The sequence below is a fragment of the Canis lupus genome, chromosome 38 (assembly GCF_011100685.1).
Source record: "Canis lupus familiaris isolate Mischka breed German Shepherd chromosome 38, alternate assembly UU_Cfam_GSD_1.0, whole genome shotgun sequence".
Taxonomy (NCBI): domain Eukaryota; kingdom Metazoa; phylum Chordata; class Mammalia; order Carnivora; family Canidae; genus Canis; species Canis lupus.
In genome coordinates, this window is record NC_049259.1 from 23,870,719 (window position 1) to 23,887,622 (window position 16,904).

Below are 16,904 nucleotides of genomic sequence, written 5' to 3' on the forward strand. Positions count from 1 at the left end.
ATGGATCCGGAGAATCAGACAGGGGTGGCCGAGTTCTACTTCTCCGATTTCCCTCCATTTGGGAATGGCAGCCTCTTACTCTTCACTCCTCTGCTCTTTATTTATGCGTTCATTATTGTGGGAAACTTCACCATCTTCTCTGCTGTCCGGCTGGACACCCGCCTCCACAACCCCATGTACAATCTCATCAGCGCCTTCTCCTTCCTGGAGGTCTGGTACACCACAGCCACCATCCCCAAGATGCTCTCCAACCTCATCAGTGAGAAGAAGGCCATCTCTTTCACTGGCTGCCTCCTGCAGATGTATTTCTTCCACTCGCTTGGGGTCACAGAAGCCCTAGTCCTCACGGTGATGGCCATCGACAGGTACATTGCCATCTGCAACCCCCTCCGCTATGCAATCATTATGACCCCTCGGCTATGTGTCCAGCTTTCCACCGGGTCTTGCATCTTTGGCTTCCTTATGCTGCTGCCAGAGATTGTGTGGATTTCTACTCTTCCCTTCTGTGGCCCCAACCAAATCCATCAACTCTTCTGTGACTTTGAACCCATGCTGCGCTTGGCCTGTACAGACACGTCCATGATTCTGGTTGAAGACGTGATCCATGCTATTTCCATCCTGACTTCTGTGACTGTCATCAGCCTTTCGTATTTAAGAATCATCACAGTGATCCTGAGGATTCCCTCAGGGGCGAGCCGTCAGAAGGCGTTCTCCACTTGTGCGGCCCACATTACTATTTTCTTGCTGTTTTTTGGCAGCGTGGCCCTCACGTACCTGCGCTTCTCTGTCACGTTCCCACCTCTACTGGACAAGGCCATTGCACTGATGTTTGCTGTCCTTGCCCCGCTTTTCAACCCAATAATTTATAGCCTGAGGAACAAAGACATGAAAGATGCCATCAGGAAAGTTCTCTGTTTCCGATCAATGTTCAATGTCTCTGGTAGCCAATGAGAGTTCACAGGCATCTGTTCAAATATCTCCCTCCGTTTAAAATGCTAACAAATCAGTTTCTAAAATTACCACGTACACTTTTCATGTTGCTGTTTGGGCATTTTTTTCCAGCTTTCTAAACTAGGAACTATTATTTGATCTGAGAGAGGAGGTCTTCTGTGATTCACCCATCGTTACATCATTTACAGATTATAATGGGATATTTTTCCACTTTGGAGCTCTACATAGCATGTATTATCTTCTTCAAATCAAAGGAGAATATGAGGCTGAATAATAATCATATTTATTTCTTACACATTTGAAAACTCTCCTTTCCTGCTCTTTTATTCTATATTCACAATAGTCTTACATCAGGGTGTTTTTTTTTTTTTTTTTTCAGTTTAAAAAATTAACAAGAGGGGATCCTTGGGTGGCTCAGCGGTTTAGCACCACCTTGGGCTCGGGCTCAGGGTGTGATCCTGGAGTCCCGGGATCGAGTCCCACGTTGGCCTCCTTGCATGGAGTCTGCTTCTCCCTCTGCCTGTGTCTCTGCCTCTCTCTGCATGCCTCATGAATAAATAAATAAAATCTTATAAAAATTAAAAATTAACAAGATGTGCAGCAGTGAGATGGATTTGGCCTGCATGAGAAACCCTAGTTCCTAAAATTCATCCCAGAGACCTTCACCTTCCCTGGATTGTGGTCTGACACATGACAGTGACAATGCAGCACATAGAGCCACTGGCTTCACAACATCTGTGTCATCCTGTTCTCATCAGCTCCTTTGTGTTTATGTTTCCCATTGCCTTAAAAATTCCAGAGCAGACATTCTTGAAACTTTGAAGATTAAACAGATGAGCTTTTTAGGCTTGAGACCAAAACAGGAAATATATGAATTATGTAAGGGTGTGTATATGTGTCCATTTTTTAAATTGACGTCACTATATTAAAATACTCCATGCTGTGTTAGGTTTTAATAAAATGTCATATCCACCTCACCTTGGTGTCTTTGTTCTTACTGCTTTTCTGCCCTGGATTGTTTCTCCCTGCCTCCTTCTCTGCCTTGGAACCTACTCAAAAAGCTCACACACATGCTATCCACCGGGATGAAGGTCTCTGCCTTCCTCCCAAACTGCACCAGTAGTTTTAGGGGCTGAGTGAAACGTCTCTGGGAAAAAGAAGTGTTGGCTCAGCTCCTGTGGGAAGCAAACCAAGGACACAGGGCAATTGTCAGTGGTTTCATAAAGAGAAGAAGTGAACCAGAAGGTGGGGGAAGACGGGAAAGTTGTCAAGAACGGAAAGTCAGTAGGATAGGGCACGAGAAACAAGTCTCGGTCAGCTCCAGCCTTGCCGCTGGATGAATTCTTGGACCCATTTGGGAGAGCTGACATGGAAGTAGAGCTGGCTGGGTCCTGGGGGCCCCAGGGGCATCTTTTATCCCCTTACTCCTGGAAATGCAAATCCCCTCTCATATTTTTGTGAGCTTTTAGAAACTCAAGAAAAAAATTTCTGTGCAAAGAAAGTTATACAGAAGTTTGTTTGGTTATAAAATCGAATTAAATTTATTTGAGGTAAACATTAAGGAATCTAATTGATATTAGAGTTCCTGCTTAGAAACCTTAGTATTCTATTTATAAATCTAATAGATTTAATCATTTGCTATTAGAGATGTTTGATAAATATTTGCTCTGATTTATAAACTTGGCAAATAAATCCTTTGAAACGACATTTAAATATGGTATACAGTATTTTTTTGAGCTCCACAGTTTTCTGACTTAATTAACAACGCCTCCACAGGTTTTAAAAACAACCTTTATAATATGAAAAAAAATTATAAATATGGCTAGTCCTAAATTCTTTGAAATGTTTCCATACTGTGATAAACATGGTAAGATTTCTTTCTTTTTTCTTTCTTTCTTTCTTTCTTTCTTTCTTTCTTTCTTTCTTTCTTTCGACTGAGTTATTTTCTTTTTTTTTTCTTTTTTGTATTTTTTTTTATTGGAGTTCGACTTGCCAACATAAAGTATAACACCCAGTGCTCATCCCATCAAGTGCCCCCCTCAGTGCCTGTCACCCAGTCACCCCGTCCCCCCGCCCACATTCCCTTCCCCTCCCCTTGTTCGTTTCCCAGAGTTAGGAGTCTCTCATGTTTTGTCACATTTCTGATATTTCCCACTCATTTTCTCTCCTTTCCCCTCTATTCCCTTTCACTATTTCTTATATTCCCTGAATGAATGAGACCATATAATGTTTGTCCTTCTCCGATTGACTTACTTCACTCAGCATAATCCCCTCCAGTTCCATCCATGTTGAAGCAAAAGGTGAGTATTTGTCATTTCTAATGGCTGAGTAATATTCCATTGTATATATATAGGAGCCTTGGTATCCATTGAAAGATGAATGCATAAAGAAGATGCAGTATATAAATGTGGTAAGATTTCAATTTTAAATAGCAAGCCTAATATTTTGAATTTTATTACTATAAATTTTACCTCAATAATGTTGATTTTTTAAGTATAAATTACTTGCTCTCTTATAAATTTAAAATTAAAATTACAAGTTAGTTTGGTATTCTAATAGGTCAAACTGTCTTAACACAAATACATAAAATAATATATATATAAATTACTTAGTGCAAAATATGAATAGTAGGTTTTTATTCTAATACCTATTTCTACAGTTAGCTGTAAAATCTTGCTGAGTTTAAAAGATGCTAACCCAACACAGAAATTATTATGTGACCCATTTCTGAAACAAATATTTTCCAAGACTGCTATGCCGAGTGCTGTTTCAGGTGCTTGGGATACAATTGAGAAAAATTTCCTGCCTTTATGTAACCAACACTGTAGTGAGGGGAGATATTTTAAAATATATATTAGTAATAAACCAAAAAAAAACCTGATAAGTTGTATGAAACTGTATTCTGTGGGAAATAAAAGAAAATGTTGCAAGATAAGAGGGTCTGGTGTGCATAAGGAGATCATAATTTAGGTAGTATGGTCGTGTTGGACCTCATTTAGTAGAAGGTCACATTTAGACAAGGATTTGGACAAGGAGTTAGTTGTATGGATATGTGGAGGGAGAATAATCCAGGCAGCAGGAGAAGCTTCTGAGAGAGTTTCCTGGGCAAACCCTGGCCTATTCAAGGACTCAAGGAGGCCACTGTGGTTGAAGTGGAGTGGAAGTGGAGGTAGACCACTGCTGTGAGTGCAGAGAAGTTTGGGAGATGGATCCTATAGGGCCTTGAAGGCCACTGTAAGGGTTTATATTTTTCTCCTTTACTCTGAGAATGGGGGCTATGGAGACTGGCTAAGTATGTAGGGCTTTTTGAGCACTAGCTTCAGAACTGGCACACGATGTGTTCCACTGCATTTGGTGGTTAAATCACATCACAAGAGGGACTCAGAGGAGGTAAAGAGACTCCACCTCTTGATGGTAAGAGTTGCCAAATCACCTTGTAAGGGGCATGGATACAGGGAGGAGTTTTATATTCCTTTGGAATGTAGAGATTGATATCCTCACATTGTGCTGAAATCTTCAATGGAACCAGTGGAACTAATCACATATATGGACTCAAAGAGTAGGGTAATGGTCTATATTTGGAAATGGTGGTAAAGGAGTATCTTCAGCAAAGAAAACAAACCTCTCATAGCACTGCCTCAACAATGTTATTGCAATGGAAACCATGTGCCAGGGAAACTCAACACACCTTGAAAAATGCCACCATCCTTTCAGAGAGTAGAGAAGAAAAAAAAATCCTTAATCCAGTTGAAAGCAATTCTTCATTAAAATGTGTATTCTGGAGCGACATCACCAAGACGATGACATAGGTTGTCCTTGACTTTGCTCCTCCACACAGGAACAAATAATAACTATTCGAAAATAAGTCACCACTGAGAGAACCCCAGAACTCAAGGATGATACTGAAGCACCTCTCCACCATAGAGACCATGATAGACTGCAGTAGAAGGGGAAAAGAAGTGGCTATAAGTTGACCCATTACTCTTCCCCTAGGCCAACACGTGAGGAGGCTTTCCCTGAGCCTTGGGTTCCTCTAGTAGGGAAAGAGAACCTGTGTTGGGGGAGAGGGGGACAAAACCATCAAAAGAAACCATCAACAAAGTGAAAAGACAACCTATGGAATGGGGAAAAAAATGCAAACTATATATCTGATAAGATGTTAATATCCAAGATATATAAATAACTCATCCAACTGAAGAGCAAAAATGCAATTAAATGAGTAAAGTACCTAAATAGATATTTCTCCAAGGAAGATAAGTGGGAGGCCACCAGGTACATAATAAGGTACTCAATATCACTAGCCATTATGAGAATGCAAATTAAAATCACAATGAGATATCATGTCACACCTGTTAGAATGTTCATTATCAAAAAGACAAGAGATATAAGTGTTAGCGAGGATGTGGAGAAAAGAGAACCCTTGTGCCCTGTTGGTGGGAATGTAAATTGGTGCAGCCACTGTGCAAAACAGTATGGAGTCTCCTCAAAAAATTAAAAAGAAAATGAAAGTGCCAACTCAAAAAGATATCTGCATTCTCATACTCACAGCTCCCATGTTCACAGTAACATTATTTACAAGCATCAACACATGGAAACAACCTAAGTGTCCATCAATGTGATATATATATATATATATCACATTTTCCCTATTCATTCATATATATTCCCTATTCATTCATATATATATATCACAAAAAATATTCTGCTAGATATATATGTAATATTCCATTATAGATCTACATATATTCTAGCTATAGATCTATATATCTAGTGGAATATTACTCAGCCACGAAAAGAGGAAATCTACCATTTGTCACAACATGGATGGACCTTGAGGGCATTATGCTAAGTGAAATACATCAGAGAAAGACAAATACTATATGATTTCACTTATATGTGGAATCTTAAAAAAAAAACTCATAGAAAGAGATCTGACTCTGGTAGAAGTGATGGAGAGGAGAGGGGAACCTGAAGGAAGGTGGTCAAATGGTATAAACTTCCAATTATAATCTAAATAAGTCCTTGGGATGTAATGCACAACATGACGATCAGAGCTGACACTGTTGTATGGTATATAGGAAAGAGGAAATTCTAAGACTTCTTGTCACAGGGAGAACATTTTTTCCTTTTTCCTTCTTTGCATTATATCTACATGGGAAGGTGGGTCCTAACTGAACCTATTGTAATCATTTCATAATAGATGCAAATCAAACCATCACGCCGTATGTCTTAAACTTATACAGTGATGAATGTCAACTTTTTTTCAATAAAACAGGAAAAATATGTATTCACATAATCTATTTATTCTGAGCAAATGCCAAAGGAGACTCATACTTTCAAAGGACTTTTGGAGTTGTTCTCACTAAGGAGAACTAACGAGGGAAGATCAGAAGAGGAGGTCCCACTAATTAATCTGTGGGGGAATGGAACTGAGGTTTTTCTCTGGTCATCAGGGAAATCTCCAGTAGAGAAATCTACCCAAGAAGGCTTTAGAAACAGACTCAGTGGTCCACCGGATGAACTGGAGGGACTTCAGCCACGTAAACCCAGGAAAGGATCCCCTTCGTCTCTGCTGGAGGTAAGAGGAGAAGCGTGTGTGTCCAAGGTGCAGGCTTGCCCTGAGTCAAGGTGAACGTGAATTGCCTACTGGGTAGAAGAAAAGGACATTTAGCTTGTGCTCCTTCTATTGACTTAAATCACAGTATTTGGGGACATGTTCTAGATTCCATGAATGGCTGCATAGAATTAGTCTTGGAAGAGGAGATACACTTGTAGGATTAAAAATGAGTGATGATGCTCTGTTTTGTCTGTGCTCTGATAATGGAATAATAAGACTTGTACCCTAGCAATGATATTGTTCCTCTGATTTCACAGCCTCAGGATTTTTCTAAATTAATTCTGATCCACGAGGACACCACTTTACATACCGATCTCTGTTCCCAGTCATGTGAATATAAACCAAATAAGATCATGAATAAAGGGGTCAGATACATCTATACATCTAAGGAGCTGATTCCTGAAAATCTTATTCCAAGGAATTGGAATCCAATTGGTCCAATTGAACTGAAGTAAAAACATTCAGTCTATACCCCTTGCCGGGGCTAATTTTTATATTCACCGTCCTTTCTCGTGGTGGGACTGGGTCAGCTCATTTCTCTCCTTCCAGTCTCCAATGGATAAACTTCGAATTGGCACATTAATTTCTGTAAAGTATAACACCGATTTTGCTAAAACATAAGCACCCAGATTCTATTAAAAAGATTAACAGCACTCACTTAGGGGAAATAAGTAGAGATGACAGAATCACAGTAAGACAGTAACTCCGACTGCTTTGGGGTTTGAAATACCCCAAAAGATGCAGACATCTTTACACTGATTTGCAAATGGAGATAGTACGAACCTGCTCTGCCCCTTCCCTGAATCTCCTTGTGTGTGTCAGGAGTTCAGCTGAGTTAAGAGAGAATTGAATTACCGCATGTCAGAGTAGCGGATTGAAACAACCCTGAGCCGAAATAAATGTAACCACGAAGCTTTCGAACACGTACTGTGAGAATCACCTACTATGATAGTCTGAGCAAAAGGCTGAAACAGAGAAAGCCCCTCTCCCTCCCCCACATCATATCCCCTGAGAAATAGCCCTGATCAAGTGTCAGATGCATCAGTGCAGACGTGAGGGTCATTTCACTGTCAAAGGACCCCTGAACCAAAGTCTCCAGCAATTTCATGGACCCTGAGTTGGAGAGGAGGATACAGAGTGGACAAAGTTAGAGCAGGGAGAAATGACACCAGGGTTTCTCTCCCTCATCCCCTAAAGTAGCCTCAGAAGAGGACTTTGGCCCAAGGCTGCAACTAGCGATGTAGGCGTGCATTTGCTGGGGTGACTGGAGACATGCAAAGGGCATGAAAGACCAGAAGAGCCCTAGTCCTTGCTGCAACTCTTTTAGAGGCTGCAGGACATGAGCTGCAACCAGGTGCTAGGGGGTAGGGGGCAACTTTTCTAGGGGACCTGCCAGGGAAAGCCATTGTAATCGCCCGCAATCAGTCTGAAAATCATAGAGGTTTTCAGCCAGACTCCTTAGTGCGTATATATTTTAGAGGTGGAGGGTAGATAGGAGAGAGAGTCTGTTCCCTTATTATTTTATTCCTATGCCTTGGACTCTTAAGTCCTTTATTCAAAAACTTTTGCATAAACTTAAATGTCTTCCCTTTCTCAACCACAAGCTGATTCCAGCCCCTTGGGTCTTGGGCCAGCCTAACATTCCTGGTCCTCATCCTTTCCTGGGTTTCTCCAAGCTCCTCCACTCACCTGTTCTAAGCTTTACAGGGTCCAGAAGACCAAGAAGGGCAAGTCTTTTCCAAAGGGCTTCCTCAGGCCAGCTCCGCTCTCCTGATCTCCTTGGTGTTGGGTTTGGCGAGCGTAGAGTGATGAGCCAAAGTTACTATTGATGATCGTCCTACAGATGTGAGTCACTACAACATTCCATCCACCTGGGACTGAGCTTTTCTTAGACACAGAATGCTTTCTCTTAAACTCTTCCAGCCTCTGCCTATTGCCCAGTTCCAAGGCTGCTTCCACGTTTTTAGGTATTCATTAGAGTAGTACCCTTACTTCTTGGTATGGGTTTCTATCTTCGTTCACTCAGTCTGCTAGAAGAGAATTATGATGGACAGAGTGGCTTAAACAACATACGTTTATATCTAGCACTTTTGCAGCCTGGGAGCCTGAGGTCCAGGTCAGGAAGACTTGGTGTGTGGTTTGTAGGTGACTGCTTCTCTCTGTATCCCCATGTGGCAGATGACAGAGAGGAGCAAGTTCTCTCCAGACTCTTAGAAGGGTACTAATGCCACCCATGAGCTCATCTAATTCTTATCAGCTCAGCTCCCCAAAGCTCCATCTCCTAGAGCCATCATATTGGGAGGTAAGGTTTCAACGTGAGGATGTGAGCAGCATGAAGTAAAAACATTCAGTCCACAACAGTCCTATAAATGGAATCTTACACCATGTAGCCTTTGGCTTCTTTCTCTTAACACAATGCATTTGAGATTAACCCGCCTTGTGTGTATACTGTTCACTCTCACTGTTGAGTGATAGTTCGTTACATGGATGTACCAAGTTCATGGATCCATTTACCAGCTGGAGGCCATTTGGGCTGTTTACAGTTTTATAAATAAAGCCACCACTATAAATATTTGTTTACAGGTTTTGGTGTGATCATAAACTTTCATTATTTTCCCCAAGTTTTTATTTAAATTCTACTTAGGAATGTATATGGTAAAATTGATTTCAGGTGTAGAATTTAGTGATATAAACTTTCACTTCTTTTGGGTAAATATGCCCGCCAGCACTATAGGAGACATCAAGTTGCTGCATATTCTCACGAGCACTTGGCATTGCCAGCTGTTTTGTAAAAAAAAAAAAATGTGATTGTTCTCATAGATGCATTATGCTGATGTACCTTATCATGGTTTTAAGAGTTTTGAGTTTGCGTGTATTCTGGAGGTGTCTTTTACTGGATACGCAGTCACAAACATTTTCTCCCAGAATGGCTTCTCTTTTCATTCTCTTAACAGTGAAATTTGCAGAGCAATCAAAATTGGTGAAGTTCAATTTAGCAGTTTTTTCTTTTACATACTGTGCTTTTGATGCCATAGCATATACATTTTTGTTGAACTGAAGGTCATGAAGATTTTTCTATTTCCTGGGAGATCTTTTATCGTTTTGGTTTTACATTTAGGTCTATGATCCATTTTGTATGAATTCTCATGTATGATACAAGATTTTTTAAAAGCACATTTGTTTCCAGTTTTCCTGGTGTCATTTGCCAAAAATACTGTTTTCTCTCTGTTGAATTGCTTGGCTGTATATATGAGTGCCTATTTTTGTACTCTACTTGGCTCTATTGATCAATGTGTCTTGACTTTTTTTTAGCGTTACAGTGAATCTGGACATGTATATCAGCAGTTCTGTCCTCCAAATCTGTTCTCTTTTTTCAAGATGCTTTGCCTAGTCCATTATCTTTTAATATATTTATTTTAGAACTAGCTTCTTAATATCTATTAAAAAACCCTACCTGGATATTAATTGAGATTGCATTGAACGAATCTCTGTATTATATATAACATATAGTGTATACATTCATTTATATGCATATTCATGAAACAAATGTCCTATAGCCAGCAGAAAAAATTAATGACAATTGATATCTGTATAATGACATTTACAATAATCTTATTCTATGAAAACCTGAAGGGTTTACATGTATACATGTAATAATCAATATTTCTTAATACTTTGTGGGCCCTTGTTTTGCTAGAAGCTGATGAACTGCTGTTTACAAAATTTAGTCTATATAAAGCAGTTCTTAAAAGGACTTTCTCAAGATATATATTCAGTTTTGTAATGAGATCTCTGAAAAATCTCAGAATGAGTCAAATATTTTTCTTTGTCTCCATTTATATTTTAAATGCCTCATGTTAACTTGGAATTTCAAATGCCATTCTTCAATAAAGTTATAGGCTTTACATAAATTCTGCTTATAAGTAATTTTCTAATAGTATCAGCTCAGGGGAAATATTTGGCTGTGTTTTCCAGGGAATATTGGCATAAAGCATAATCAAGTGATCTAATTTAATCATATGAGGAGCTCATTTTTACATGGCTCTACATTATTTCCAAAGAGAACTTATCTTTCAGATTCCTTGGTGTTCTCAACATTTCTCTTTAATTGATTCTTCTCTGTTAGATCAGGTTTCTGAGTTGTCAGGGGACTAGATCCTGATGCACCTGATGAGTTTCCATGGACTACCTTTAGAGACCTCTTCATGCTTCATGTCACTTTCAAGGGACCCAAATTGTGTTGGACTCTCACATTTTGGCCTTCACTTTCTCATTCCTTGATGGTCTTCATCAAGGTATAAATGATCTGTGTGGAGACACTTAGCTATTTCATTAAGATTCTTGGCTTCTTTCCAATATCTCTAATGGACTGACATTTAGAAGCCTGATTGAAAGATTTCAAGAACTAGGTTCTAAAGAGAGAACTCCCAGTTCATCCACCGGACTTTCTTTGTTTTTCCAGAACCCACTAAAGCGCAGTTTCTCACACGTCCCTTCCCTCTGTGCTAGTTCTATCTTTTCTGATCCTGGGAATAGTTTCCTACCATAGCTTCGGCTTGATAGATTTGCCTACAAACCTTACCTTCTTCTCTAACCTTACTCTTCTCTGGTCTGGAAAAGGAACATAATACTAAAAACTGGGGATTTTCCAGAAAATGCAGAATACAACTTTACAGTAACTATGTAGAAAGGAAACTAAAAATTGTAATTGTCTAATCCATAGTCAGGAAACATTAGAGAATTTATCTGGTATGGATTCAAAATGACTTGGGGAATTCTTATAAAAAGCAATGATTATTAGTATCCTTAATATCCTACTTTATTTTAGTTAGTATAGTTTTTAAACATGACATTATTAATAGCTTGTTTACTATTATTTGTCTTCTTTGTTGGAATATAAGCTCCATGAAAACAGAGTACTTTCTTCATTACTGAATTCAATAAACCTATAGTTGTGCTTGGCCCATAATGGACACTAAATGGATATCTGCTTAATTAACCCAAGAGTGATGGAGTTAAATCATCTACCTAAAGCATTTCTTTCTTTGACTCTTACATGAGCCAAGAGATCTAACTCTTTATATTTCATCTAGGGAGTGAGCTGTGTCTTTCTACCCATAAAATTAAGGCCATTGAGACCATGGTAGGAGCTAACCAAACTTCTATGGTGACAGAATTTCTCTTCTCTGGCTTCCCCAAGTTTGAAGATGGTAGCCTCCTCCTCTTCATTCCTTTGTTCATCATCTACACATTTATCATTGTTGGGAATCTCACTGTATTTTTTGCGGTCAGGATGGATGCCCACCTCCACAATCCTATGTACAATTTCATAAGCACCTTCTCCTTCTTGGAGGTCTGGTACACCACAGCCACCATCCCCAAGATGCTCTCCAACCTCATCAGTGAGAAGAGGACCATCTCCATGACTGGCTGCCTCCTGCAGATGTACTTCTTCCATTCTCTTGGAAATTCAGAGGGGATTTTGTTAACCACCATGGCCATTGACAGGTACGTTGCTATCTGCAACCCTCTCCGCTACCCAACCATTATGACCCCCCGGCTGTGTGCTCAGCTCTCTGCGGGCTCTTGCATCTTTGGCTTTCTTGTGTTACTCCCAGAGATTGCATGGATTTCCACACTGCCTTTCTGTGGGCCCAACCAAATCCATCAGATATTCTGTGACTTTGAACCTGTGCTACGCTTGGCCTGTACAGACACGTCCATGATTCTGATTGAGGATGTGATCCATGCTGTGGCCATCATCATCGCTGTACTGATCATTGCTCTCTCTTATATCGGAATCATCACTGTGATCCTGAGGATCCCTTCTGTTGAAGGCCGCCAGAAGGCCTTTTCTACCTGTGCATCTCATCTTGGTGTCTTTCTGATGTTCTATGGCAGTGTCTCCCTCATGTACCTGCGTTTCTCTGCCACTTTCCCACCAACTTTGGACACAGTCATTGCATTGATGTTTGCCGTTCTTGCTCCCTTTTTCAACCCTATCATTTATAGCTTGAGAAACAAGGATATGAAGATTGCTATTAAGAAGCTTCTCTTTTCTGGATCACCTGGGTGGCTTAGTTGGTTAAGTGTCTGACTTTGGCTCAGGTCATGATCTCAGGGTCCTGGGATTGAGCCTCCCTGCTGGGCAAGAGCCTGTTTCTTCATCTCCTTTTGCCCCTCCTCTACTCCCATTTGGGTTCTCTCTCTCTCTCAAATAAGTAGATATAATCTTTTCTTGTTTTTTTTTAAAGAAGCTTCTCTGCCTTCAGAAAGTGTTTAATGCAACTAGCAAGTTGATGCTAGTTCTTAGGCACCTCTCACTTTAGATGTTACTCTGACATACTAAATCATAAAATTAACATATAACTAATTCAATGTTACACTGATAGTTTCTATTTATTCCCATCTCCCCATGTACATGTTTATTTATACACATTTCATGTATCATGGACTTTTTGTTTTGACTAGCATAAATGGATAGATAATAGAAAGGAAATATAATGTTTAAATCATTAAAATAGATCTTGTAAACAATTTTATTGTTACTATATAAGTATTATTATTATTATTATATTATCCTTATTATTATTACAAAGGCATTAGTAACAACTGCAGATTGCAAAACATAGTGGTAAGATCTATTGAAGAGGTTAAATTTCATATTTGTTACCTTAAACATGAAGCAACCCTGGGAGGCATTGGATACACCTATTACCATCACTATGGTGATTGTATATGGTGTTTGTATATGTTCATACTCATCACACTGTACACATTAAATATGTTCTTTGTATACAAATTATATCTCAATAAAGTCGTTAAAAGTGAAATAGACTTTTCCACACTGTGTTAAATCATTGGAAATGCAATTTTGCCAATTAAAATTTTTTTCAGATCCCCTCATGTGATTTTCTTCTTTAGCTTGAGTATAATTGATGCACAATATTATAGTAGTTTCAGGCGTACAATATAGTGGTTCAACTTCTTTGTGTATCATGCTGTGCTCCCCACAAATGTCGCCACCATCTGTCACCATGCAACACTATTACAGCACCATTGACTATGTTCCCTATGCTATGTCTTTTATTCCCATGGCTTACTATTTTTTAATTTCAAGAAAAAATATTATAAGAAGTTAGACAAGGAAAATAGGCCCCCAAGTCACAGGAAGACATATTAGACAAAACTCAAGAGAGAAAGAAAGCATGTCTTCCCATCCAAAGTCTGATACATATTTCCAAGAAGATTACATGATAAAAACAACTAGATGAAGAAAAAGAGAAGAAGAGAGGAAGAAGAAGAAGAAGAAGAAGAAGAAGAAGAAGAAGAAGAAGAAGAAGAAGAAGAAGAAGAAGAAGGAAGACACAGTGGAGAAAGAGAAAAAGAAGAAGGATAGGAGGAGAAGGAAGAAAAATACTTTTGAGTTTTCAACAGAGCAGTGTATTGAGCACATGGAGTACAGAAAAAATCCTGTGAGACTTTTTCAATGGAGAGGTTAGTAGGACCAATGTGAATTGTTTAGGGTAAGAGAGATACATGCATTTGTGGCATGAGAAAAAATGGCATTGTCCTCACACTTCAGTATTGGCACAAAATCCCAATGACATGTCTGTTATGAAAAGATCTTATTTTCTGTTAAATATTTTCTCAAGTTTTTCCGGTGTCAGTACATTTCTTTTGAGACTTTCCGCACATGTATCCATGTTAGAAGAGCAGCACTGCCACAAATGTGCTCTTTGTGTGGCGTCCTGGTAGACACACATACTTGGGGCCATAAGCACTTTGCTGGAGAAAGTAGTTTGCAAAGTTCGGAGTGATAAGTACAAATACAAAAAAAAAAAAATACGTTGATCCTAAAATCTAATGAGAGAAGAGTACAGTGAGGATCTTTCTGCTAATTAACTCCATGAGGAAAAGTGATCCTTTCCACTGTGGTGCAAGGCAGGAATCCCCTATGGCGCCCACTTCCCTCCTTGCTATTCCCTGGGATATCTGTGAAAGTAGCTGTAAGTCCCCCTGTGGAGGGCTGGAGGGATATCAAGGACGCAGAGACCCAGACAGACAGAGGAGTCCCTGTGGTCTTTGGTAGAGGTGAGTGCAGAAGGCCAAGTCTCGAGAAAGAATTCACTCACTATGTGTAAGAATAAGAACGTCATAACCTGAGGACTCAAAAGCTTCAAATGTTGCTAAGGTGCAAAGGCACATATGGGGGAGACTGTGCTGGGTACACATGTATGTGAAGCCGGATACTCCATTATGATGCCGTCTTTTGAGACGTCATTTTTTCCAGACTTGATTAGGACTCTTACTCAAAGTGGATTGTCATACTTCCCTTTCCAAACAGTCCTTAATTTTCTTTGTTCCCTGTCCATGGCTGTCTTGTGGGCTAAATGATCACTGCACCCAGTAGCTTGGCTCCAGGTTAATTTACTTGACACCAACCATCTTTTGCATGCCAACCCTCTTTTAGTTTACTGCCCTGAAGGAGGAACCCTGTCTAAAGAAGACAAAACAAGTAGTCGGTAATTATTATCAAACGTGATACATACATGACAGAAACCCCAGGGTCATAGTGCCCAACATTCTGGAGTGTTTACTATATTCCTGACACTATTTAAGGCATTGAAAGGATGTCCCACAAATCAGTAGAGGCAGCCAAGTGTCTGGGTTGAAACGCATCACTAGAGGTTACAGAGCATGGATTTACATTCTGACTGCAGCTGAGAATCCCTGGGCCAAGTGTTTCATCTGTCTGTGCTCATGTCTTTTCATCTGTAAAGTGGGGATAATCTTACCTCTTTAGAGCATTAGGTAGGAAGTATAGCTCGTGCTTTGGGCATTGCTTGTGCAGTAAGTGACTTGATACCCCACCGCACTCTAGAATGCTGTTATTGCTATTATACAGGGTCTCCCGTTCTTTGAACATTATGTGCCGGTATTAATATTTTCTCCACCTTGCAAGAGAGGAATTAAAGGCATAGAAAAGCTAAGTCACGGGGTTTATAAGGGGTGGGGAGCATGCAGAAACATGACCAGTATTAAGCATTATTTTTTGTAAGCAGAGGGGGAATGGCTATCCTACAGTCCGAGGACATGATACACACAGGAGCTATGGTGATCCCGCAAAGCAGTGTGCATGAGGGCACTCTGGGGGAACGGCACTGGGGATGCTAGGAGGAGAAGCCGGAGCAAGTTTGGAGTCAGATGTGTGGGCTTAGAGCTCATGAAAGAGAGTTGGCTGGAGAAAAACATCTGCAAGTAGTAATAATTGAGATCTTGTCAGTGGATGAGATCACCACAGGAGCAAATAGAATTATTGAGAACAGAGTGGATGCAGGAAGTGAGCACTTGGAGAACAGTTAGTGGGAGAGAGAAGAGAAGAGTAAGGATGATAGAATGAATGAAAACAAGTGAAACAAAACAAAAAGACAAAACCAGAACCACTTCTGAGAGCCATTGGGAATATGTAATGTAACTTCTGTTTATTTTTATTCATGTCCCTTACTCTTAGAGATGGAATCCTAGAAGTGGAGGAGGAAAGCCTCAGGTAAAGGGATGAACTATGTCCAGAGCCAGATGACAACAGAGTCTCCATTAACATGGGCAGGCAGGGCGATGCTGAGCTTGGTTGGAAGAGCTTCAGTGCAGAAGTGGGGGAGCAAGCGCGCAGCCATGCTGTAGGAGAACGAAAGGTGTGGGGAGTTGGAATTTACCACCTGTCCAAGAAGCTGCCTGTTAAGCAGTGATTAAGTCCTGTGAATATATTTACTTAATCCTACAGATTCCCTATTAGATAGATACTATTGTAATCTCATTTTGCAAATGAGTACTTGAGCCTAAAAGATTAAGTAATTTGCCAAAAGACGGGTAGGTAGTAAGAGACTCGATTGGGGTTTCAGTGTAGACTACTGGTCTACATTCCAATCCCCTAGAACAGAAAGCTCCAAGGAAGAATGTGCAAGAATGTTCATTGGGGTAGAAAGAAAAAATAATAATACAATTTCTATTGTGTTTATTTTTATTCTTGTCCCTTACTTCTAAAATTCATTATAATATACACATATATTTTGAATTATTAGATCATAATATAGTAATTGTGTGTAACTTACAAAATTCCCATAGTTGTATTGTGTGTAACTTAAAAATTCCCATAGTTGTATTACAGGTGAAGCTGAACACAGCTGTACTATCACTGTGATTGTGCCTCTGAAGGAGTTAGAAAACATGTCAAATATTAATCAATATGCACAAGCATGTGGCATCAGGAAAAAATAAAAATTTCCAGTTCTATCCTGTTATGCATTGGAGTTATTTAGCTGTACATCATCCTTTC

The 16,904-nt window shown here is 39.7% G+C and overlaps 2 protein-coding genes across 2 annotated transcripts; both read left to right on the forward strand.

Moving 5' to 3' along the window:
• On the forward strand, nucleotides 1-951 carry OR6K5 (olfactory receptor family 6 subfamily K member 5). Its single transcript, NM_001388891.1, is given in 1 exon segment — nucleotides 1-951. A coding segment is annotated over 1 exon segment (951 nt).
• Nucleotides 952-5,992: 5,041 nt separating this feature from the next.
• OR6K4 (olfactory receptor family 6 subfamily K member 4) lies at nucleotides 5,993-16,846 on the forward strand. Its single transcript, XM_038585938.1, is given in 5 exon segments — nucleotides 5,993-6,016; nucleotides 11,662-11,686; nucleotides 11,689-11,711; nucleotides 11,769-12,640; nucleotides 16,726-16,846. Coding segments are annotated over 5 exon segments (1,065 nt in total).
• The last annotated feature ends 58 nt before the right edge of the window (nucleotides 16,847-16,904 follow it).